Genomic DNA, 26,265 nt, shown 5'->3' with positions numbered 1-26,265 from the left:
ACTCACACAAACATTTCTCCAAATTTTACAAAAAACAAAATGGACATAGTGCTTTCATAAGCTTTCTCCAGACTTGAATCAAACCTTGGATCAACCAAAATTTGTAGCGACAAAGATTAGGAAAAGAAGACAATTTTCACCATATTAGGCCAAGGAAACCGGAGAGAAAAAAAGAAGCCATGAAACAAAAGAAAGTAAGGACTGATTTAGGAGTGCGTTATCATACCATGTGCCATTCTCTATCGTAAACTGCAAAAGAAACACGAAACAAAGGCTGGACGGTTTAATGTTATCGATCTCAAATACATGTCCTCACTCCTCACCAAAAAATGAGTTCTGATGTCTGATTCACATGCACACACATAAGCAGATCCAAACATGCCAATTAGGTAGAATTTTATCCATGACATATAGGATCATCTAGAGTCAAGACTCACCCTCGAGGATACGGATGGTCCAGTTCTATCCACTAACATATGTTAACTTGACTACTTCACAAGTTACTACGATCTAAGAATAACATTTATACTAGTAATTGGAAAATTGTCGAGCCTAAGAATTGCTCAAGTTGGCTTAGAACTGGGGTTCTTGATTCAGGATGGTGCCAAACCGGGGAATCACCCTGGTTTGTTCAAAATCAAGCATTGTAGGGACCTTCTAGGTGATATTTTCTTCTTTTTTCATTATATTTTTTTGCGGTTCTGAGTTTCACCATTTTTCCGTCATTTCTCCTTCCAAGAGTCAGCGATTCAACTCTAGTTGGGGGGGTGCTGGCACCCCTTTCCGGTTTTTTAAACACCGATCTGCACCAATTCAACAAGAAATCAATTAAAACAACTACACCATCCACTTTCAAGTCTCAACCAGGACAAGTCAATGATGGGATCAACCAAAAATTGGACCCCCATAAAGACTAGGTGAAATTTTATTTTAGTCATGGACAATAATTGATCTCATAACAAACAAAAGTACGACTAAAACCAAGTGAGTAAATGTTTCAGAAACTTCGATGGATGAAAGACATTTCGGTGAATCAATGCACAGCTTTTACTGCAATCTTCATGCGTTTAACTAGTGAAACAATTTTACTTTTCTGGCTTATACAGAAAGACATCTCAGTGAATCAATAAACAGCTTTTACTGCAATCTTCATGCGTTTAACTAGTGAAACAATTTTACTTTTCTGGCTTATACAAGATTAAGTCGCACACCCAGAAAATAATACAGCCTTAAATTTCATTTAACATGCATCTTAGGCAATATCCATGGTTGCATTTGTATGCATGGATGCATTCAAGTATTGATACTTTATACCACAATCACTTGTTCAGGGGAAGAATGAGTGGGATCTCAGCAACGCTGTTGACAGTATGATCAGGTCTTGCAACACCAGCAGGAATCTCATCCAATCCATGTGTATTAACCCATATAGCAGCCAAGAAATTTGCATTTTTTGCTCCCTGCACAAAGATAAAAAAGCTGAATGCACTGCATCATGGATTGATGGTGAACGAACTAACAAGTGAATAAAAGATCCATAAATTTATGGAATGCATAGGCCTAATGCTCTCAACTTAAAATGATCCAAAATATGAAGGGTGCGGTTTGTATAGAGCCGAGGCTCTAAACAATCAAATTAGAGCCTACCTTCAAATAGTACCGAGAAATATGGTTTCAATACTGTAAATCTTTGTGATAGCCTTAAAATATATTTTCATCCTTAGTTATAAAATTTAAAGCTTCAAAAATAGTGTAGATCATGCAGATCTGTGAAAACTTGAAAATCTTGAAAATTGACGGTCCAAAAATGCATTACAAGATGCACTATTTCCAAAACTCAAAATCCTTTTTTTTCTCATATCCACGCATCTTGATGTAGAGATGAGCAATTTGAGGATATTTGGGCGTCAAAACAACCTCTTCTAGAGAAATTTTTGAGGTGGGCTCTAATTTGATAGTTTAGAGCCTCGGCTCTATATAAACTTTTCCCAAATATGAAAAGATCCCCTTTCTTTTTTTGAATGACTCAAAAATATCTCCTGATCTTTGATAAAAACCATTAATAACATTCAATTAACAAAATAAATGTAACAAGTTCACAATTTCCTTTGCTTAGGAGCTATGTTACACAAACACGTACATACGTGTCAATGCCTCACACAGATACAAGTGGCAGAAATGCCAACATCGAAATTGGCCTTTCAAATAAGACACGTCCACACACCATTTAGAAAAGGGGGAGGTAGATTTTAGATGATTTTACGTACCTCTACAACGAGATTCCAAGGAGAAGATAAATGCCTAGGTTCTAAAGTCTCAAACAAAGGTGGTGTCACTGGTGTTGACATAGGCAAAAAACCGAAATGTGTGTCCATGTTACATAGCTCAGGACAAGACAATACTAATCTGATGTAAATCCGATTTTTAGTTATATATCAACAGATAATGCACATACTTTCTCAAGGTAGTCAACCTGACAGTTTTCTGTATATGAGAGATTTTCTTTGCAGTAAAGCCTATAAATAAACCTCAAACAGTGTTACAAACAAAGTTCCTCAATCACACTGCAAATAACGGGTTGGAAAGAGAAACTTAGATCACCAACTTCTTTCATTTGCAAATAACAGGTTGGAAAGAGAAACTTAGATCACCAACTTCTTTCATTTGCAAATAACAGGTTGGAAAGAGAAACTTAGATCACCAACTTCTTTCATTCACAATTATAGAGTATTCATTAATTATAAAAAGGAAAAAACAGCATCTCTGGAGCAAAACATTGAATTAGTATTCAACTATTCAAGCAAGCCAACAATTCTTTCAATTTTTATTCAATACTCTAGGATATTAGAGTGAACCCTCAAAAAAAAATTGGACAGTTCCTCACAAAGCTGGACCCATTATGAATTTCACTCTAACAGATTTAAAAAACAGGGTACCAACCTGAATATCTGTTTTAAGATTGTCCCCCACCATGACAGATTCTTCAGGCTTGCTTCCGACAAGATTACACGCCTTCAAAAAGATGCTTTTGTGAGGTTTCTCATGGATTTCCTCTGTATGCAGCAGAAAATAAAAAACACAAAGAAAATGTAAAAAGATCAGCTTTGAGTGCCAAAATACCTCTAACATTGATAGTGGAATTCATACATGTAAAAGCTATTCATATGGATTTATCGTTAATAACTATGACTACCCAGTATAGGACCTATTAGGAGGTATGAATTGGTTCAAGTGGAAAGCTCAAAAAAGACGAAAAATAGGCCCAATAGTACATGGTTGGAAGTAATAAGAAAAGATATGGGGACTTATGACCGCACTAAGGGTATGACCCTTGATAGAATAGAATGGCAGACAGGATTCGTGTAGCCAACCCCAAATAGTTGGGAAAAGGCTCTGATGTTGCGACTAACCAATTACTAAGAGCAATCGCGCTCATTAGAAAGCTCATAAATTATAAGCATAGGCTGAGATGTACCCTAATGATATGAACTGAGTGTACCTCCACCAACAATAATAGGATCAAAAAGTTTGTGGGCTTCAGCAGCTTGGAGCTTCGCTCTTTGAACCTATTAGAAGGAGAAAAATACTCTGAGATGATAGAAATCAATACAAGTATGGACAGAGCAGATATATAGTTTAGAAAAATTACTTTTGGATGCCCATTGGTAATGATTCCAGTTTTGATTCCTTGAGCATGCAAATCCTTGACAATCTGCATAAATCCAACATAAAAACTTATCAACTTCCACTTAAGTCTGTCCAAGATACCCATCAACTATGAATTTCTATGTTTTTCATGGGTATTAACATTTATGGAGCACAATAACTATTATTATGTGTTACTAGCATGCATAGATGGACTTCAAACTGTTTCTTCTCAAGATATATTGGAGTTTGGTTTACCAAGTTACAGAATATGTGGCATCGATAGAAGACCAGCCTTGAAAGCATTATTTTCACGACCCTGGAATACTATTTCTATAAAACTAGTTTTATAACTATTTAATTCTAAAAATTATTTAAAAAAAAAAAAAAACTAGTCAAGAATTCAATCACAACTAGAAAATACAATATATTTTGAGAGGACTTTAGAACTTTACTATTATGAATTCAATTGGCTTTTTCAACTCTATGTTCCTTGATCACTTGATTCATTAACATGGATCAGTTAAAGTAGTACACAAACTCAAACAGTAAACATTTGAGAGAAGTTGTAGATACCCAACTTCTGGATACCCAAGCAAACACTTCAGGGACACTCCCAGAGAAGGCCCTATGATCCTATCCTACTTAATGCATGGTCCAGAAATTCCCCAGACTCTTGGGCCATCTTGAGAATCTTACAGTGTGTGGCTCAACAGAAGACTGTCTTAGTACGTAATGAGAAAGGTCCACATTTCAAAAAGGTACTCTAGCAACCTTTCAACAAGCTCGATCTCACCCAATTCCGAGACCAGGGAAAATCCAAATTCTGCATTCAAGGTTCACAGGTTTCCTAAAAAAACAGAAACTTATAGTATTTCAAAAAGCAACAAGCACACATTTCTATGAATAGCATGCTGCATGTTATGTCCCAAGAGATTTGAACCCGGATGCTAGCTCATTTTCTGTTTTTCTATCAGTCCACTCGGTTTCAAGCATCATGCCCAACAGGTATGCTTCAGCAATCGGAGACTGACTGCTTATCCCAATTCCAGAATTTCCTTCATTGTTCAGCATTTCAATAAGTTAAACGATTTAGTAGGTTTTCTACAAGTACAAAACCATACATAGAGGTTTTATTATTTGTGCACCATAAATAAATCTAATATCGTCTGACAGAGTACAGCCACTATTCTCAATCTAATATCTTCGGAAAGAGTACAGCCACTATTCACAGTCTTACCATGAACAGGCCATTTTTTTAAGAGATTGAAAAACTCTTGCAAACAAATCAAAATGAGGCAATAGCAATTTAAGAAAATAAGAACAGAAAAGACAAAAGAATTAAAGAAAAACCAGATCTCTATTGCAGCCAAGCAAATGTTGAATACAACATGTTTGTAGAAAGAAAACAAATCATATGTTATGAGAAACAGAGGAAGACTAAAACAGCATACCATTTCAACTGCAGGAGCCCATCTGAATGAAGCCATTCTTGTAAAATCAAACAAGCATTGGATATCCTGATGAGAAAGCATAAGATACCACTTTAAATTTATAAGAGAAAAAACAACCGCTGAGCAAAATGAAAAGATAAGAAAATCATCATCAACATCAGAACCTTTTCCCAACTGTTCTGGGTCGGCTAGAAAATACAAGAAAATAAGAAGGAAAATAGTAAGAAGGAAAAAATTACTCTAGCAAGCTTAATATCATCGACACCTTTTTCCTGAAGAGCTTTGTTCCATAATTGCGCTCTCCATTCAGTAACATCAATCTGTAACAAAGAGCACAAAACTGTAGAATTGGTGGATAAGAAAGCGGAAGATGCCACCTAGGCGTGCCTCAATGTGCCATCTTTCATTACATTGGCTAGAATTTTATATAAAAGTTCCAAAATAATAGTTCACAAGTACTAAAAGCACAAAATGCCATTTGGTTTCTCCATCAAAAAAATAAAATAGATAGGGTGAAAAAGTGAAATTTCAATCATGTATAATGTGAACTAAAAATGGTTTCCCCATATCCAAAACCAAATGTTACATTGAAGAGGTAAACAATAACTTCTCTAAGTGGATGCATTTCAGAAATTAACACCATTTCAGTTTAATCAATTCACATCAAACTCGGTAAACATTCAACACATCTTAGAAAAATAGAATAGTAGAAAAGATTATCTAAATTGTGAGACAATAAAAGAAACACTAGATTCCTCTAAATCTGCATTTCATGGCGTAAAATCACAATTGTAAACACAATTGCACATTCAAATGAACATGAAAAAGAGAAGTAAAACCGTAAGTACCTGGTTAGTGGGATCCCATGGTTGAGAGATAAAATCCTTCCAAAAATGGTCCACAATCTCCTGTTCTTCAATGGCGGGATGATGCTTTCGCACTAGCTCCATAACCGCTAAGCGAGCTGCCTTATCAGCAGCGTGAGTTAGAACCAGAGTGTCATCGAGATCGAAGAACACGGCCTTCAACGCCATTTTTGGCCCAATTCGGGCTCAGAAAACCCTAATTCAGCGACGAGCCAACGACACCCAAAACACGCGGTGGCGCTAACAACCAACCTGGGTCGAATTTATTTTAAACCAAACATGCTCCCGAGGGAGCAACGAAACCCTTAGAGACCCCAAATTTTTTTTTTTGGCATATAACCACTTCAACCATATGACATGCTCCATAAATAAAGAAAAGGGCAAATTACCAAAAAAAAAAAAGAAAAAAAACCTAAAATGGACTATTACGCAACTTACCCGCCCCGCTTTTTTCTCTTACTTTTTTTTTTTCAAAATAACATTTTCCAAATTAAAAAGTTATTATTTTTTTGACAGAAATGCCATTCTCATACAAACCAAATCAATTAATGGAAGTAACGTACTGTCGGAGCGCCTTCTCATAATACCAGAGTGCTGAGGCTCAAACTTGCATTGGCGGAGTGATCATTCAGAATCCCGGAGTGCTTGTACACTATTGGAGTGCGGTCCTCTATTGCCGGAGCACTGTGGCTCTAGAGACTTCATTGCTAGAGCGGAATGCCATAGCGCGTCTTTGCACTACTGAAGCAAGTTCTCATAATGTCGAAGCGCAGCGGCTCAAACTTTCATTACCGAAGTGTACATTCAGAATGCTGGAGCGTGTGTTTGTACTACTAGAGCATGTCATATAGTTGAAAATAGGAGAGAAGGCCATGTGAAAACAAACAAAAGTAGTTTAGTCTTATTTCATGCTACTTTTGTGTTGAGGGGATTATTTGAGAGGAAATTTTGTTGGGGAAAAAAGTGGGAGAAAAGATTGGGGTGGGGTAAGTTGCATAGATAGTCCATTTTAAGGTGTTTTTTTGTAATTTTTCCAAAAGAAAAAGTATACAATGAGACTATTTATTTTTAATACAAGATGGTCACAATTAATCTTGACCATTGAATGTAAAATTAGATGGCTGTATTTATTTCATTAACCAAACTCAAACTTCAAAAAAAAAAATCTCAAGCTTTGTGACACATTCAAGCTATCAGAATTCACATGGGATGGATGCAAATAATTTTGACCTCCTAGTATCAAACGTAAATAGTCTCATTACATATAATTCCATAAATAAAGTTTTTTTAAGTTGCATTATCTATGAGCTTGAAAAAAAAATGCTGTAGATTGAATAGAAAAGCTCCAATTTCTAAGATGAGATCTAAATGTTTGAAAGTTCAAAATTTAAAATCTTTTTAAATATAATCGTGTTAGTTCCAAAAATTCATCTTCCTAAGTTAGTCCTATGCCTTAGTCTTATGCCCAAGGGAGTAAGTATACGGTTTGCTCTCATTGGAGCATGGTATACATGCATTTTTATCAATCGATATTTAGGTTGAAAACTTACAAGAATTTAAAATTAGAAACCAGGGAAATTTTCTCCTTATATTTAGCCTACTTTAAAGGGTGTGATTTGCATAAGCTTGCAACGTTAAACAATCAAAGTAAAAGGTGCCTCCGATTTTATCATGAGATACATTTTTTATATCAAATATTTAAGATGGTTTGAGAATCTATTTTCATATTTAAAATATGATTTGCATAGCTAAGAGCACCAAAAAAATTACATTTACTTAGTCTCCCTTAAGAAAATATATTCTGAAGGTCCGGCTTCAGGTGATGCCCCCTATTTGAGAGCATGTACTCCTGACTAATTAGTTTTACAAACCCCGTAGGCCTAGGAAAAAGAAATAAATACCCTTGCTATCTCATCCCTAACGAGGCCTCCCAAACCTGTTGGGCCTGGGTTGCTAAAAGCATTTCATTAATGTTTAGTTCAGTATTCGAAAAATTGAACCAGTCGTCGAGTAACCAGTATACTGGGTTGCCAAAAGCACTATCATTAATGTTTAGTTCAGTATTCGAAAACTTGAATCAGCCGCCGACTAACTGGTAAACTGGCCAGTTCAATCGGCTTAATCGAATAAGTCTTGGGCGGTAAAAAAAATGTTAAAAATACAAAAAAAATCTAAAAAATATAAAAAGTATATTTAAAGCATAATTAAATAAGCACATCCAAATGAAGTTGAACATTAGTGGAAAAAATAATTTTAAAAAAATTGATTTGTGCCTAAAGATATTTTTGAATTTTTTTTTCAAAAGATGGAAAAATGTAAAAGCAAATATTTATGGCTAAAACACTTTCCAAATCTTTGCCAAAAGGTTAAAAAACTAATTACAAACAAATTGCTTATTTTTGAAGGTTTTATATAATTTTTTTGGATTTTTTTTTCAAATAAACAACCAAAACTGACCAGTGCCTCGTTCGAATCTAACCGACCGGTTCCAAATTGAACCATTGCGAACGCTCGTTTAGTTTCACCATGGCGGGGGTGCAACCCAATTGCTTGGCTTCTGAAATTTCTTGACTCTCTGCTGCCATTTACTTCCAATTAAACAATGGCACTTCTCTCATACTACCCTCTAATTCATTCCATGGCATTACCCACATGGCAGCCATGGTCTTCGATATTGCATCGTAACGATGTCGGGTCCATGGTCACACCCTAAAAAAATGTCATCCGGTCTACGAGGCATTTATACTACAAATCAATGTCATTTTAATGGGATTGATTCATGTTTGGTACATGGTGGTCATAATGATTGTCACTCATTAAATATTAAATCGGCTAAGGATGAATCACGAAGAGAAAATACTTTTTGTTGAAATTTTATATTTATTCAATGACACTCTTACAATCACTTATTTTAACTTTTAAAAAACAATAATGATTGTGACATCTATGTACAAAACATAAATGATCTATTTATAGACATTTCCCATCTTAATATCCAATATCTTCTCTCATGGATATGAAGTTTGTATTTCAAATAACTTATTTCCCTTCACTCACTTGCCCCATCTTTGCCTATCTCATCGGTCCTAGCATCTAGTGATTGGAGCCATCTAAGTTGTCTATTTAGATGGAACAACTATGGGAGCAGTCACATATATAGATTCTTTGTACTTAGTAACATATACAAAAACTTTTCCATCATCTGTATCCTTAGTCTTTGGTACGGTCATGATTATTTGTTATTGTTTAAATTTTAATAGTTTTGTTTTTTAACAAATCGGGTATATTTGAAATTTAGGGTATGTGTGCACCTATCTCACACCAAAATAGAATATTAAAAAACTAGCAAAAACTAAAATAAAAATATTCATAAGAGTAATTTAATCACTATTGTTATTTGAGTTATTTTTTATTTTTAATTCAAGTGTACCTCACTAAACCGCATACACATGTAAAATTTAGTTTAATCAGATTTATAATTTTTTATTGTAAGTCAAACAATTTCAGAAAATCTTACCCGTTTGGTGGATTTTGGATGTCGACAAGGCATGAGTATTTTCCTCCATTAAATTTAACTAATTTTTAGGGGATATTTGTGAACATTTCCTCCAAACAGAAACCTGACCAAACATACAAAATGGTCCATGGGATCACCTCAGAAGCAATTGCCTTTCTTGTAGGGATTGCTCGTTTTATGTGTTGCGAAAATGGTGGCGGCCTTTTCTTTGACTGCAAATACGAAACTTTACTCTCTTTGCCCTGCAGTTTATTTTCTCTGTTTCAACAAAACCCTAGAGTTTCAGCCATTAAAGGCTTTAGAGGAAACAGTAGGTAACTTCTCCAGCTATAGAACCTTCTCCATAGGATCAAACATGGGCAATAATGGCGATAACCGGAGAGGAACTGGTTCTTCGAAAGAAGGGCAGGCCATGGATGATGCGGTTTCTTTTAAGCTCTCTGAGACTTGCTGGCTCAAGGTTCAGCTTGGAGATATCACAAAGTGGTTTGTGGATGGTGAATCTGATGCTATTGTGAGTTGCTTCTGATTAATTAGGGTTTTTTACTTGGAAGAGGAAAATTATGGTTCTCGTGATTAGCTTGGAATAAGTTTTTTTAGTGATTGAGTGATCATCATGCGTTCGTCTAGCGTGATTCCATTTGTTTATTGGTTTCAGAAAAGCAGGACCTTTTATTTCAGGATCAAGAATAAATATTTATTATTCATTAGAAAATTGGGTGCTTCCTTTTGTGAAAGTAGAGTTACTTTGTTTAGTTTGATTGTTGGAAATGACTGTTTTACTACTGAAATAAAATAATATTGTAATCTGTTGTTGTTTATTCAACAAAGTTAACCAGTTTGAAAAAAGAAACTACTGAAATAAAATTGGTACTGTAATTTAAAGAATGCTTTAATTAAGATTAAATAAGACTCCGCTATTATCTCAAGGGAAAGGTTTCTAGGCTTCCCCTAGCATAGAAGTTCTATCCTCCCCCTACTATCCAGCAGTTCAATTTTGATCAAGAGAGTCACTCACCGTTAGATCCGACGTCTCAAAGTATTTTATTTCTAGTTTTTTTATACAAATTTTATGAATATGAAATTTGGTACGTGCCATCTTATTTGGCGCACCTATAAAAAATATAAAAAATTACTTTTCGATAAAAAATAATGATCAAAATAACCCTTGAATCTTTTAGAGGTATTTTGGTTATTTTATTTTATTGAAAATATTTTTTTATATTTTTTGCTGGTGCGAGTTTAATAGAAGAATGGATGTCCAAAAATTTGTTGTCAAAATAGTTTATAAAAAAAAATTGACAAAAAAATAGCGTAGAGACGTGACGTTGTGATTGGGGCAATCTTAGCCTTCCATTCAGAACGAAGGTTGGATAAGGGAGCGGATAGAATTTCTTTGCCATAGGGGAAGCATAGAAAGCTTGCCCTTATCTGAATGGTCGGAAGTAGCTGTTTTTTTGTTTTTTCACAGGATCAGAATTATTGAAATTGTATCTGCAGTGAAAGAAATCATAGTAATCTACTTCTCTAGGATTGTCTGAATTAGTGTTCTCTTTTACGTCACGTATTTTGGGTTTAGGTATGCTTTAAGCATGGACATTTTCTAGAAGCATGGAACTTAATTACATCGGTCACAATTACTATTATTTTTTTAAAAAGCATCTCCATGCATCAATATGATAATCTCACTCATGATGGGTTTATTTTGTGAATATTTGAGCTACTCATTCCTTTGTTTGAACTTAGAAATTTTTCATCGTCCCTCATTCAATGTCTGAAATCCCTTTTCTCCAAGGGAGTATGGCTTTTTGTTATAAATATGTCCTGAGATTTGAATTAAAATTTTGTGCTCTTGTTTTGTTATTTATTAATTTTTTTACAGAGGTTTTCTTAACACATTCCCTAAACAGCTGTTCTTTTTTAAGTGCAAAAAACTAATTAAATTGATATACAGTGTCAAAACAAACCTAGCCTTTTCTAGTTCTATGCCATACACTCATTTCCTTTTTTGCATTTTGACTATGTGACTTATTGATGCTAAGGAAGTCGTGCATATGTACATGGGTATTATTTCTTACAACTTTTAGAATTTAATTTATTGGAGAAGACATTTTGGCACTTCAAGATTTTTCAATATCCATGCTAAGCCATGGACTGGCCCAACTAACAAATTTCAAGGCTAATAACAAGGAACGCCTATTTTAGTAGCTAGCATTCGTACATTTCGCTTGAGAGAAACACTCATGTCCTGGTCTTTGAGTCAAAAGATTTAGATACCCGTGTGCTTATTGGCATGTAATACTTCTACAGGTCAATGCCGCCAACGAACAAATGCTTGGAGGTGGTGGTGTAGATGGAGGTATTTTGTTTTATTTTATGTATATTATATATACTACGACCCATATGATCGTGGTAGCACTATGGGCATAAGGATCATCACCTTGCCATGAGTGGGTTAGAGAGTGATGGATGGAGAGTGGAATGTACAATTGAATCAATGACCTGTTTGGTGTGTCCCATTCTCCTGTGACCTTTTTGTTAACATGACCATATGGTTCATGATATATGTTCCCTTAATTTATTTCCACAATTTAAAATAGGGGTATTTTTTGGTTATTTTTATTTCAAGGGGGTGATGTTGTCCTTATAAACAGAAAGTTGTTAAATTTTGAATCTTTGTTGTAGCCATACATAGGGCTGCTGGCCCTGAATTGAAGCAAGCTTGCTTGAAAGTTCCAGAAGTTCAACCTGGTGTTCGGTGCCCAACAGGACAAGCAAGAATTACAGAGTGAGCTCTAAACTAGAATTATCCTTAGGTGGTGTTTGATAACTTTCACTGCAGTTTCCATGGGAAAATTCCTGCTACTAACTTTCCTAGATTCTGGGAAGCGAATGAAAATTGGTAGCCTGAAAACTGGGGACCCTATTTGATAAATTATGGTGCTAGTATTTTCACCTGTTTGGCATTGGGAAAGCTAATATATATAATATATAATATTATTATAAGATATATATTATATGTCTTATTATTGAATTAATTTAAATTAAATCATTTTATAATAATATACCATTATATTATACCATATTAAATTATCTTATAATATCATATTATTATATAATGTTAATATATTATATTATATTAGTGTATAATATTTCAATATTGTATAATAGATTATATATAATATATTAAGGTGAGAATATAATATTATATTATTATATATAATATTATTATATGGTAATATATTATTATAATATAATGTTATATTTTTACATTAATATATTATAATATATAATGTTATACATAATAGATCTTATATTATAGGAAAGGCTTCACCTCATAACTCATTAAAAATTGCAATTCCAGTATGAGAAAACCTTTACATCGATGATCTTGGCTTGAACATTCTGGTTGTGAAAAAAAAAAAAGGATTTCAAGCTCTAAAAATAGTGTATGTTGTAGCAAATTATCTAAACTGTTCATTTCGTCCTAAAAGTAAGTGTTCATGATCCGCAAGATCTATACCATTTTTTGAGTTTCAAATTTCATTGTCGGTGTTGGAAATTGATCTCCATCATGGAGATTCCTGTTGACTTAAGTGTTTTCCGGATGAAGATTTGAGGTGGGGCTTTATTTTGATTTCATAAAGCCGAGGCCTTATAGAAACCTCATCTTATTAAAAACTCCTTGTGCTTCATGACCCCACAGTAGCAACAAAGAATGTGCTAAACTATTAGCAGGAGTAGAAACTGCATCGGTTAAAAAATTGCATCCTTCCAAATAGGAGCTAGCTAATCCATATAATATAAATATATTATATTGTATTATTAATATAATAATATTATGCTATAATAAAATAATATATTATAATATAATGTTATATTATTTAATTATAATATATTATAGCAGTGTTTAAAAAAGCGGATTACTGACACGAGTCGGTCACACCCATACTTGTGTCGGATCAGTGGATCGGATCGGTCAATCGGCCGAATCAACAATTTTTGTCCCAATTTTTTTTCAAAAATCATGATAAATCTCTAAAAATAGTGTTATTTTAGTTTCTAAAAGAAATTAAGAGTGGTGCATTATGTACTTTCATTACTTTGTAAAAATAGGTGAATACTGAGATGATGTTTTCATGTCTGGATTCTGTATAATTGTTAATTATAATATAATATTATAATATTGCATCAAAATAATTTAAAAGTATTGGAAAACACTTATATATTATAATATTAAAAAAATAATTTCCCATATAAAGTGCAGTTATTATCACATCAAACAGTTATTAATTCTCTTTACTTGTTCAAAGTTATCACAACCTAACTAACTATAATATTATACATCGAAATTGGAATTATTAGTTTATATTTTATAATCATTTTACTATACAAATAAGAATAAATTTTAAAATTTGTCTTATAATATCATTTAATTTAAAAAATACAATTTACAATTATAACAAAAAATAGTATATTATATAATTTATAATGTAAATAAATTAAGGGAGTGGATTTTGTTAGCCCATGGGCTGACTGCTACAGTGTCAGCCAATAGCCCCAATTTAATATGGGCTGATCTGACGATTACAATCTCATTTCGTATTTGAATTTTCATTTTTTTTTTTCTGTAAATCCAAATCACTTGAAATTTTAAGCGTTCATTTTTCTCATTAAGGCTCGCTTAATAAAAATACAAAAAAAATAATTCGCAAAATATAAATTGACCAAAATACCTCCAAAACATTTCGGGGGCATTTTGGTCAATTTATATTTTGCGAATTAGTTTTTTATATTTTTATTAGATTCTTCTATTTTTGAAGAATAGACGACGCTCCCAATTTCAAGTAATTTGGATTTGTAGAAAAAAAATTAAAATTCAAACACGAAATGAGGTCGTGACTGTCAGATCGGCCCAAATTTAATATGGGCCATTGGCTGACACTGTAGCTATCAGGTCGCAGGCAGACATGATTTTTTTCTAGAAATTAATACATAAAATATAAGACTTGGTTATCAATGTAATTAGTATAATTATTAATTATAATATTATGGTGAATGATCATGTGTATTTTAAATACACAGTAAGCTGGTGTATTGGAGTCTTTTTGCCATTTCTTTTAGAGAAGTACTTTTTTATCCTTTTCACACCCTGCTTTTGTTCTCTGGCTTTCCTTTTTCTCTCTCCACCTTCTTTCTATGACTTTCCATTTTCTCTCTCCTATACCTTTCTCTAGCTTTCCATTCTCTCTCTCCTGCACCTTTCTAGTACGAAGGCGCTACACCCTTTTCATCTTCCAGGCTGCCATCAAAGAAGCTCATTCATCCACTAAAATGGCGGTCTGCAAATCCAATCTCTCACTATTTTATTTCCTGAAATTTTAGAAACAAAACCCTCTCATCCTCTTGATTCATAGCTCCTTCTTTCTTACCCTTTTTTCACAAAATAGAATCACATAATTTTTACACCAAAGATGGACTCATGGAGACTGCACATTTGGGCCATATATTTCTTCTGGATCTTAGAGCAGCGGTTACACTCGTTAAAGATCCTCTCTTTCTCTAACTTGACACCTGTTCCATGCCTCTCTCTAGCCTAGCACCCATTCCATCCTCTTTGCGATCTCTTTTACCTCTTTTTAAACCAGCAGTTTGCTCTCTCTCTCTAGTTCGGGATAGTTTTGAAGAAAACCACCATCACATTAGTATATGCTCTTCCTCTAGTTTGGGAACCCCGCACACAGTTCTAACTGCTACTCTATTTTGGGAAGCCCGGACACCGTTCTATTTGCCATTATGACTATTTATTTCTTTATTTTTTGCTTTTTTTGCTTTAGGAATTTCTTTCACTTTTAACCCTGTGGTCTCTGCCATGGTTGCCAAAGGCCCACAATTGGGGCTTTGCCATTGTATTAAAAGGAGAGAGAACCTTTGGGTACGTCTCTTGGGCAGAACCTGAAATCCATAAATTAGGATTACGACCTCTTGGCTCATCTGCAAGACTTTGGTGACCCACTAACTTGTATGGACTGTGGGTCATGGGAAATACTGGATCGGTTTGATAAAGCAAGTGTGGTCTGTAGTCCACAGTTGAAGGTGGAGTGCCCTAATGTTTTATTGATTTAATTCCTAGACCATATGGATCATTTTCCCATCTAATGAATTTTATTATGTTTGTTTTATGGTATGTATTATTTTAAAATTATTATTTAAATTTTTCTAGATCACTGGATATTTTATTTATGAAATTTGGATTTATAAAAACAGAGATATTGATTTTACATTGATTTAAATATTAAAATAAATTCTAAAATTATTTTATTGAGTTTTATATATATTTAAAATTGCATGGGTACCCATTGTGCACATAGGCCCACCATGGCTTAGATGGTAGGGCCCATGAGATCCTCTCATGGGTGGCACGCCTCACCCATTTAGGGGCTTTCTATTTTTTTGAGATAAAATAACTTTGGCTTGAAGGCTAGGTTGTTGATTGTTTTGGAACGATATTGGCTTGAGGAAGCTTTGTATGGATTTTTGGAAAGCATGAGAAGGCTTGTGCATTATTTTGGTATGCACAATATTGTATTTAGAATTATTTTATTTAATTTCTATTGATGGAAAAATGGTTTAGAAAAGGGGGATAAAGGTTCTAGCAACTTCCATGATGTTGATGGCCCATCTATGAAATGGAGGGCTCAAATCTCTCACCCCACAAGTCACCCAAGATCAATGGTTCATCTTCAATTTCACAAGAAGAGGCAACCCATGGAAAACCCTAAGAAACGCTAATCCTATTTTTGCACTATAAATAAGAGGTCCCCTTGCCCATAAATCTCTACACCAAAAAACTCTCTTCTCTCTAAATATTTCTCTCTCTCTCTCTTTGGTAAATATAGGGGCGCGCCCCAACCCTAGAAGCTCTCTCTCTCTCTCAAGATCATACTAAGGGGTACGTCCCACCTCTTGGACTATCTCTCTCTCTCTAGGTTGACCTAAGGGACACGCCCCACCTAGATGGTGTTATCTCTCTCTCATCTTGCTTTGATGAACCTAAGGGTTGAGTAGTAGTAAGGAGATGCTATCTAGCTTAAACTAGGTCTTGTTGTTTGTACCTAAGTTTGAGATTGAAGGTTGATCGTCGATCCCATGCCATCGGATATTGGTGACTAGGTGTAGGGTGTAAGAAGTTCGGTTGAGGTAATCTTCGGCATACTCTTTTTGTTTCTTGCATATTTAATTATATTGTCTTTATATTCCAAAGTATAAGAGGTAGTGGTTATTTTCTTTGTTTAAAGAAACTTGGTTTAGTGGCATCAAGGTTTTAAGATCTTGGATTTTTGGTTTTATTTTTCTTTGAAGCAAAGAGTTATTGTAATAAGACTACATGTAAGTGATCTTTGGCAAAAGAAAAGAAAAGGGGTGAAAAAAAAAATAAAAAAAATATATTCCTAGGCAAGATCACATTAGTCTTTCTTTCGTTTTTAACAAAGGCAGATAAACAAATGATTTATGCTCCTCTTGTTTTTACTTCTTGCTGGTTCGATACTCACCTTCACCTCCATGGAGGGAATGCAGCCGCATTGTTAAAGAGAGCAAAGGGGAGAGTGAAATGAGAAAGCATTAGAGAGAGAAAGTGGGAGAGAAACCCGTGAGAGTTTTTATGGGGAGGAAAAATGGTAAGAAAGTAAAAGAATGACCTGAGTATTAAGTTAATCAGTTTCAAAATTTATGAGATGTGCTGAAATTTAAGATTGACAGTTCAAAAGTCACATACACACTAACCAAGTGTACTGAAAATACCCATGATCGTTCCCCAAATGTTATAATAAACTTGACTAAAAAAAAAGGATATGAGCCTTAAAAATAAATAAATCTCATGTGTAATAATTAATGTGGACAAAATATATAATCTAAAATGTTTTAATAAAATTAAAACAATAAATAAATAAATTCATACTTGCAATATGTGATAATTGATAAAACAACTTGAAAATAAATTGTAAAGTGGTGTGGGCTAGTATTATTTTTTTCTTTTAAAATATCCTATAAGCTATGTCTTTTAATGGTCAATAAACTAGTATTAGTATTATTTTTTGCCTTTTTAATATCCTATGAGCTAGTAATATTTTTTTATTTTTAATCCCAATTAGCTAAAGCTAATAGCCTATGGTAAGTATAATCCCATGGGCTTTTTTTTTTTTTTGGTAAGTATAATCTCATATAGTTAATAACGCTAGAGTGAGCTATGCTGCAATGGACGATGATGACTTATCCCACATGGAAGACATGTGGGAGAAAATTGGCGTATAAAGAAGTTTAACTCATTGGAATAACCATCACGTGATGATTCAAGAAAGTAGGGCCACGTGAGAGTGGTTCAATCCCCAAGAGGGTGGTGATGCCACGTCGTGAGGTGGGGGCCCCCGATGCATATTTTTAATAGGAAAAGTCAACAATAAGGTGGAATCGGTCGGGACATCCGGTTCTCTATGACAGAACCAGTACGGACAATCGGTTCAGGTGGGGATCCGGCTAGATCCCGTTTTATTTCAAAATTCGGAATGGTGTGGCCAATACCCAATATGGATCGAGCAATTCTGGATCGGATCACCAATTTTTTAAACACTGTATTATTGTAATAATATAATCTTATAATATATGTTATTATAACGCCATTGTCCTAGTGTTGACTTTCACTGATGGCGTGATTTTCATTGAAAGTAGTCGTGTTGGGGTACCCCAAAGCAACAACTTTCCTTAAGGGAATAGTGAATGGGGAGAACTTGTGTTCCAACTTTCCTCCATTTTTACTGTTCTCAAATAGGTGAAAACTACAATAACAGGGAAAATCAGGCACTTTCACCGCTTTACGCGATTATCAAATGCCCCCTTATATAGAGACTAGATTTGGCTCGTTCAATCTTTGTCAAGCTTGTTATTATTGTTGTTCTAATTGTAACTTTACTATATTCAGAGCTTTTAAGTTGCCTGTGTCTCGTGTAATTCACACTGTTGGACCAATCTATGACAGAGATTATCATCCTCAAGCTTCTCTAAGAAGTGCATACAGGTAGAATTCTTTTACATCGGGTGATGTTTCTAGTTTTTTTTGTTCTTTTGGCAAAGCCAAAGAGATTCCAATTGATATTGTTGGTGTCACTTAATTGACATCTGAATACGTCTTAAAAAAAAAAAAAAAAAAAAAAAAAAAAAAAATTATATATATATATATATATATATATATATATATATATATGGAAAATGTTGAGATTAGCCCACTAGCTCATATGAACATATGAGCCCAACAGCTCAGATTGAATTTGGGCCGATCTGACGGTCACAACTTCATTTCGTGTTTGAATTTTGATTTTTTTTTCTACGAATCCAAATAACTTGAAATTTTAGGTGTCTATTTTTCTCATCAAGGTGCACAAGTGCACATAATAAAAATATTTTAAAAGTAATTCACAAAAAATAAATTGACCAAAATATTCCTAAAATGTTTCAGAGGTATTTTGGTCAATTTATTTATTGCAAATTATTTTTTTGATATTTTTATTAGATTCTTCTATTTTTTAAGAATACACACTTAAAATTTCAAATTATTTGGATTCATAGAAAAAAATTAAAATCAAATACAAAATGAAGTCGTGACCGTTAGTGGGCTAATCTCAGCATTTTTCTATATATATATATATATATATATTGCTGTATAACCTTGTCCGCTTTTCATATTTCTAAAAATATTCATGCAGACGGTCCAGACTTGAAATGTGGGGAACAATAAATGAACCAATCAATTTCTTTCAATGACTCTGATATTCTTGAGTTGACCTTTTTCTGATAATTATATGGAATTTTAAACCCTGCATCTGGGGTAGATTACTAATATAATCAAATGGACTAATACATGTATTGTACTGATATTTCAAGTTTATGAATGACCTATAAGATCTATCATCTATGGGGGTAGTCCAATTGGTGTCCTCATTTGCCACCATTCTTTTTTGCCATGTAATATATGAGAATTTTATTGATTCTTATTTGTTGCAGGAACTCTTTGAGGGTTGCTAATGACAACCACATTAAATATATTGCATTTCCTGCCATATCATGTGGTGTGTACCGGTGAGTTGTTGAAAACAGAGGTGGTGGTTTGAAGTTTGGATATCGTTATGTTTTGCTAAATGAGCTTTCTTGGAGCAGTTATTTTTTTGTGTATCTCTCGCATTATGACTTGGTTCTTTGCTTCTGCAGATTTCCCATTGACCAAGCTTCTGAAATAGCAATATCCACAGTTAAAGAGTTTCACGGTGACCTAAAAGAGGTACTTCCTATGCATGACTCTTCAATAGTGTATGATAGCAATCTCTTTCTCTCTCACCATGCTTGCCATTTTAATCTGGTGATCTCTTGAAGTGCAAAATGGAATAAGGAAAACTTCCTTTGTATATTCACAAAATAATGTCTGTTGCTAAATATTAGTGCTATAGAATTGAAATCACACAGAGAACATGATACCTGCACAGATGTGACATGCATAGCCATGAATATGAATAAGGGTCGTAATTGGTAGAATTTTCTTTTAGATTCTTCAGCAACTTGGCATCATTAGAATTCTCTCATACACTAGCATATATGATACAACCGATTAAATCAGATGTGATATTTCTTGCACTAATCTATTTTACTTGAAAGAATAAGGGGCGTTTTCAGGTGTATGTGAATATGTTTGATTGATCTTCACCTAATATAGATTATGGCAGAGTGACTCTCTCTCTCTCTCTGTGCACGTTCGTGTGTGTGTGTGTGTGAGTTATTCTGAGTTATTCTTTTCCTTATCTGATATTGTATTTTGAGGTTTTGCATTACGGTGTGGTTTGGTTGTAACCTTAAACAATTCCATTAAGGCGCATCTCTAAATTTTATCATAAATGTAATTTTGATATTAAAAAATCTTAGGATGGCATGAGAATATATTTTCATCTCTAATTATAAAATTTTAAACTCTAAAAATGGTTCCAAGTAGATCTATTAACACATGAAATTCTTGAAAATGGACTATCCAGATAATATGTTGTAAGGTACACTATTTGCGGACTCGAAATCTGTTTTTCTTTTCATATTCATACATCTCGATGTCGAGATGTTCAATAAGAGGGCTTTTCCGTTTATGATGGATTTTTGAGGTGCACCTTTAATTCTACATTTTAAGGTTGCAACCTTATATAAACTTTTTCCTTTGCATTATAATTTATGCAACCAACATTAGAGCTGAATTTCCTTACTCTAAACCAGGTAACACCAATGGCAATAGAAAATAGAAGCTAACTGGGAGAAAGAGTTCAACGAGGAAATTACATAAAGACAAAAATATGAAGGAGGTTCTTCAACAAATTAGGGAGAGCAATCAACAACTAGGAGGGAGCTTGAAAGAGGCTCAACAACTTCTACAATTATTCATTACTCGTACTTCAAAACTGAAAGTTCATCCTGCCACAAGGTCCCTTTAATAAAATCTTTCAGGCTTTCTTTTTATCAAGATAAAAAACACGACTTGTTTGGCAACTTAATCTGGTCCCCACTCGTGGGGAAAGAAGCCTAACCATACCCACCCCTAAAATCCAATCCTTGAGTTCTGAAATGGTTGCTCCCAATGCTTGAACATAAACATCCAAAAGCATGAACACAATGCCCAAAACATGCATTTATTCTGCCAAAGTAAGCATGTATCCAATGTCAGAATTTATAGAAATAACAAAGTTACAGGAGTTGTGTGATCATTCTCCACAGGTTAAAATAAATCAAGTGCTTAAAGTACCTTCATTGAACAAGTAACTGGTTAAGGAGCACCATTTCCATTGAACAAGTAATCAGTTTTAATTTCGTTGGCAAGTCCACATGTTTTGCACATCCGGTACTTCTTTGATTTTTTTTTTTTTTTTTGCAAGGCTTCCATGACATGTGCTGTAACCAATTTTCCTTTCTGGAAATAGGCTGTCTTGCTTTCTCCATGAGAATCATAAAGTTCATCAACAATAAAAATTGGAGAAATTTGTAGATGTTCAGGAAGGTGAAAGTCTACAAGATACGTGTGATCTCCCATCTTCACTAACACTCAACAAGGAACGATATTTTTATATTTGAGATTATGGTAGGACCTTTTAAGGTCCTCTGTGTAGATACACTATCATGTTCTCTTTAACTTCATAAGCCTTCAGACTTGTATGTGCAGTGGTATCTTCTTGGTACTTGGCAGCACTTACTTGCAACTTCCTTTTGCAGTTCATGTATTTTTTGGGTATAAGCCTCAGCATTGTCACTCACCTTTTCTAGGTTGATAAAGGCATAACATCTAGAACATGTATGAGATTGGCCATAAGCAATCTTAAATGGAAACTTTTCTTTCTCCTATTAATAGTGTCAACTTGGGGAAGCACTGAATCCCATTGAGAAGGCTTGTTACTTGCTAGGCACTTCAGTAGATTTTTGAGGCTTTGATTGACTACTTCGATTTGGTATTTAGTTGGATGGTGATATGCTGTTATGCACCTCTATATTGTAGCTTACTTCCCATCTTGCGCCATCAATATCCCCCCAAAATGACTAGAAAATTTAAGTCCCTATAAGTAGTGGTCTTAGGAACACCAGGCATTGTGCAATGTTTTTAAAAAATAAATTAGCCACCATTGAATCATCAAAAGTACTCTTATATGGTGTAAAATGAGTCACTTTTGAAAATTGTTCCGCCTCCAGAAATATAGAATCCATACCCCTTTGTGTCTCTGGAAGGCCTAGAACAAAATCAATACCATGTCGATCCATGGGGCACTTGGAATTGGCAGTGGCATGTAAAGACCAATATTTTGATTCTGAACTTTCGAAAGTTGGCAAATTAGGTAATACTCCACATATCGCTTCATGTTAAGCGTAAGCCTAGATTGCCTAACCCAGTAATATTCTGCTCCACCAAAGCTATATGGTTTTGGGGTGCCCAACAAGGCTGCCACCATGCAACTCCGTAATTAAGTTTTCTTGCAAAGACCCATTGGGGATACACAATTGTTTGCCATAAAATAAATAGCCATCCCGCAATTGTCTAGATGAAGGATCATTGCCTTACACCTTTCCCTTATGGCCTGTTGCAGGGATCATCAACGTATGGAGTTCTGATCAACACCATGCCCAATGGCTCCATGGGATAAAGTACTCATATGCTTAGAGCATCGACTTAAGGCATTTGCCACCCAGTTATGGACACTGGATTTGTGGCTGCAGGTAAATGTGTGCACTTGTAGAAACCTACCGACTTAACATGCCGATAATTAAACTCTCTCTCTGAGTTGAGGTATTGAGAGCTCATGATCTGAGCACAAACAACCTCCTTTTGAATGAAATCATGCCTCCAATGCATAAGGGCTTGAGCAATGCCCTAAAAATTCCTTCTTGTAGATGGCATTTCAAGTCCTTGCGTCATCCATATTTGATTGTTTTTAATCATCCAGTTTTTCCCTGATATGTGAGGCATCACCAGTCCACCTAGAAGCCTTTCTCAAAGTAGAGCCATGCGAGCACCGGTGCTTTAGTCATCTTGTCTTTACAAGATAAAGACTCTCCTTTGCTTCCTGAGTACATGTGAAACACTTCTGCTTCATGCGATCAGTATGGAGGTAATCACCGTCCTGAAATTTCTGTTACATCTCCTATTGAAAGAGGCCAACCCTTGTAAGTGAAAACATCCCTGGAAGATTTAGTGGTCAGCCAGTTCACTATAGAATCTGCCCTGATTTGATCAACCTGAAAGCCTTCATCAAACACCACAAAAGCCAAAAAGACAAGATTGTTCATCTCAAAAGTGTACTTTTGAGGTTGACATAGAGCTTGTCTTTCCTCAATTTGCAAATTGTGACAAAAATGATTAAGATGCTCGTCAATACATGAGGATGTCATCAAATTAAACAACAATAAATTAATCGATATATGGCCGAAGAAGTGGAACTATCATGCACATGAAGATGCTAGGTGCATTAGATAAACCAAAAGATATCACCATCCATTCATAAAAGTCCTCAAGTTTTGAAAGTCATTTTCCACACATGACTCTGGCATATCTAGATTTGATATTTTTCCCTCCTTTTGTCCATTTTTGAGAAGATACGTGCACCCATCAGCATATCCAACAAGCCATCAAGTCATGCATTGGGAAGCAGCACTTGATTGTCGTTTTATGTGCATTTACACATATAAACTGTGAAACCATCTACTTTGGGTGCTGTGAGGGCTGGAGCTACACATTATCTCATGCTTTCTCGAATTAGCTTTTCTTCAGCAACTCTACAACTTACCAAGTTAGCTCCTCATGTTCTTTTGGTCTCATATGGTAATTAGCTAAATTAGACGAGCTTGAACTCGGGATGAGGTCTATTTGGTGCTGAATTTTTTTCACTTGATGCAGATCATTTGATAAACCTTCTAGTATCACATCTTGAAATTGGTTCTATGACATTTGGAGAATGGCATAATCCCCATCTTCCTTTTTCTGAGTAAGGCATAGTTTGCTTTCTTTCTTCTAGGAACTTGTCTAAGGAAGGAGTTTGGGCATAGTGTACATTTTAGCCTTTGACCCTCCATAAGGAGAGTCACTTTTCAGATTGTCCTTCTAAAACATGTAAGTATTCTTATCTCCATCTTGTATGGTTTTGCAGTCATATTGCCAGGGTCACCTAAGCAAAATATGCACGCATTCACGTGCATTATGTTGCACCAAACCAAATCTGATTAAATTTTACAAGTGGTGAAGGGAAGAAGACAGCAGGTAGAAACAAGGATCGAACCAAGAAATCTTGTAGGCATCCATATGTTTCTCAGCTTTCAACTTAGGTCTGTCCACCATGTCCTTTGGCACTATGTTCACGTACTTTTATCAGTGGTAATATTGTAAAATTTCCCACTAGATATTAAAAAAAAGGCCTTACCAGAAATGCAGCGTGTGCGAAAAAATTGGTTCTCAGCAAATGCTGTTCTTTCCTAATTTTTGGGGTTGTCATATGCCAGATAAACTAAGGATTTATCACAATCGGCATGTAAATCAGCTTCTTGCATATCCACACCATGGTCACCAATTTTGCTTTCCACTCGTACTTGTTCGCCCTCATTACTCTCGGAACGGCCTCACCAACTTGTTCAACAAGGTCAGCTAGCAAGCGGCCCTCTTTGTGCATTCGGAGGACTTCCTTCAAAACAGAGAGCAATGAACACCTAGGTGGGGCCTCAAATGAAGTCAATACCTTAGTTGTTCAAATTTCGAACATCAAAAACTGAAAATTTGTTCTCCTGTTTTGTTAAACGTAGGACCCTAACTTAATTTGTGAACTTAATGTGAGTTTTTCTCCAATCACATGGGGAAAGAAACCTACCCCTGCAATCCCCCAAACCCTGGCCCCAATGCCTCAAAATGCATGCTCCTATTGCTTAAACACAACTCAGAAGATGAACACCGTGCTAAAAAATGTATATGTAGGGCTGAGAATTTATCCAATTTGGATTTGAAACCCGAATTTTGGACCCTATTCGGATCCACGTATAGATCCAAGATTTGATCCGACAGCTCTGATGTGGATCCAAAATTGGATCCGAATAGTTCGGATAGGATCCGGCACAAAATAGTAATTCAGATTGGATCGAAAATTATATATTATATTATTATATAATATTTTTTGTTATATAATATTTTACATTACTTTATGGATATAATATAATATGTAAAATAATTTTTGGATCCAATCGGATCTGGATCGCATGTATACTTTTTGGATCCGGATCTGGATCAGAATATTTTTGGATCCAATCAGATCAGGGTCCGGATCCCATGTATGCTTTTTGGATCTGAATTTGGATCCTGCTTGATCTGGATACGATCCGACCTATTCTCAGCCCTGTGTATGGGACATCAATAATGTTATCAAATCCGATATTTAATAGCACTATCTTGAATTAATTGTGAAAACAAATAGGGAGTTAAGGTGTAAGGAAATATATGTCTGACACATCTTCATCTCATGCATAGAGTATGGCTTTCTCTCTCGCATTCTCTCATTGGAAAGTGCAGGATGGTTTCATGACTTTTTTCCTGTTATCTCTTTCTCTCTCTCTTATGCGTACGCCGTGCACATACACGCACATATGATTGTTTGATAGTGTAATGGTGCTTCGTGAGATTATAATGAAAGTTAGGTTTTACATGCAGGTTCATTTTGTTATGTTCACACATGAAACGTACCACCCGTGGTTTAAATCAGCCGAGGCGTTGTGTTGAAGCAGTTGATCCATTGGAATTGCTTCTCCTTTGTTCATTGAAGCTCATGCCCAGAACATTGCACCAATCAATTCGATCATGGAGACTCAACTATTTTTCCTTTTCCTATATTAGTCGCAAATTTTAATTTGTATATCTATACATAGAGAGAGAGAGAGAGAGAGAGAGAGAGAGAGAGAGAGAGAGAGAGAGAGAGGGATTAATGATCTGCAAAATATCATCTATAGAAAAAGAAGAAAGCAAAAGATTTTAAAAGCTAAAAGTATCACAATTTCGAGCTTAAAACCTTTTTCATCTCAAAAAATCCCATCCGTACTCGTTGGTTCTAGATTTCAAAATTTAGCTTCATGGTTCTCTCTATTATAGCGAACTCATTTGTCTTGATTTAAAGCAAGGGGTGGATGCGATAAGGTCGAGATCTTCCAATCCTTGACCAAGTTGATGACTTGAAAATACTGGAATTTG

The 26,265-nt window shown here is 34.9% G+C and overlaps 2 protein-coding genes across 21 annotated transcripts; one reads left to right on the top strand and one right to left on the bottom strand.

The window, feature by feature from the left end:
• Nucleotides 1–205: 205 nt before the first annotated feature.
• LOC18432282 (uncharacterized) lies at nt 206–6,198 on the bottom strand. 6 transcript variants are annotated; one of them, XR_016061767.1, is made up of 8 exons: nt 5,948–6,198; nt 5,365–5,439; nt 5,100–5,165; nt 3,650–3,712; nt 3,476–3,566; nt 2,941–3,053; nt 1,315–1,460; nt 206–803 (listed from the first exon to the last, which is right to left on the bottom strand). XR_016061767.1 is itself a non-coding variant. In XM_088875117.1 (8 exons), exons 3-7 carry the CDS (start codon nt 5,133–5,135, stop codon nt 1,320–1,322), a joined length of 420 nt encoding a protein of 139 aa, XP_088731243.1. In that variant the 5' UTR covers nt 5,136–5,165; nt 5,339–5,439; nt 5,948–6,198; the 3' UTR covers nt 206–803; nt 1,315–1,319. The 6 variants fall into 6 exon arrangements, 4 of the variants coding, with proteins under 4 accessions (XP_088731243.1, XP_088731240.1, XP_006842455.1 ...); XR_016061766.1 differs by having other exon boundaries at nt 5,339–5,419; XM_088875117.1 differs by having other exon boundaries at nt 3,500–3,566; nt 5,339–5,439.
• Nucleotides 6,199–9,633: 3,435 nt separating this feature from the next.
• On the top strand, nt 9,634–26,062 carry LOC18432281 (appr-1-p processing enzyme family protein). Of its 15 annotated transcripts, none has more exons than XM_088875104.1 (9): nt 9,634–9,996; nt 11,793–11,841; nt 12,168–12,270; nt 18,460–18,555; nt 19,539–19,613; nt 19,743–19,812; nt 22,634–22,763; nt 24,191–24,365; nt 24,540–24,747. In XM_088875104.1, the coding sequence occupies exons 1-7, from the start codon at nt 9,673–9,675 to the stop codon at nt 22,688–22,690; spliced, it is 774 nt and encodes a 257-aa protein (XP_088731230.1). In that variant the 5' UTR covers nt 9,634–9,672; the 3' UTR covers nt 22,691–22,763; nt 24,191–24,365; nt 24,540–24,747. The 15 variants fall into 15 exon arrangements, with proteins under 15 accessions (XP_088731230.1, XP_088731229.1, XP_088731235.1 ...); XM_088875103.1 differs by lacking the exon at nt 24,540–24,747 and adding an exon at nt 23,941–24,028 and having other exon boundaries at nt 24,191–24,466; XM_088875109.1 differs by lacking the exons at nt 24,191–24,365; nt 24,540–24,747 and adding an exon at nt 25,732–26,062 and having other exon boundaries at nt 18,517–18,555.
• The last annotated feature ends 203 nt before the right edge of the window (nt 26,063–26,265 follow it).

The sequence above is a fragment of the Amborella trichopoda genome, chromosome 8, assembly GCF_054954075.1.
Source record: "Amborella trichopoda isolate Santa Cruz 75 chromosome 8, AtrichopodaSantaCruz75HAP2 v2.0, whole genome shotgun sequence".
NCBI classification, from domain to species: domain Eukaryota; kingdom Viridiplantae; phylum Streptophyta; class Magnoliopsida; order Amborellales; family Amborellaceae; genus Amborella; species Amborella trichopoda.
This window is presented reverse-complemented; position numbering and strand designations above follow the sequence as displayed.

Excerpts from the sequence above, each read along its gene's own strand:
- LOC18432282 (XM_006842392.4), bottom strand. The coding sequence starts at position 6,133 with ATGGCGTTGAAGGCCGTGTTCTTCGATCTCGATGACACTCTGGTTCTA. Across the intron at positions 3,054-3,499 it reads TCCTATTATTGTTGGTGGAG|AGGAAATCCATGAGAAACCT; the intron begins GTACACTCAGTT and ends TGCTGCATACAG. Across the intron at positions 1,461-2,940 it reads ATCTTAAAACAGATATTCAG|GGAGCAAAAAATGCAAATTT; the intron begins GTTGGTACCCTG and ends ATCTTTGTGCAG.
- LOC18432281 (XM_088875101.1), top strand. The coding sequence starts at position 9,673 with ATGGTGGCGGCCTTTTCTTTGACTGCAAATACGAAACTTTACTCTCTT. Across the intron at positions 11,842-12,167 it reads AGGTGGTGGTGTAGATGGAG|CCATACATAGGGCTGCTGGC; the intron begins GTATTTTGTTTT and ends TCTTTGTTGTAG. Across the intron at positions 12,271-18,459 it reads GGACAAGCAAGAATTACAGA|AGCTTTTAAGTTGCCTGTGT; the intron begins GTGAGCTCTAAA and ends TACTATATTCAG.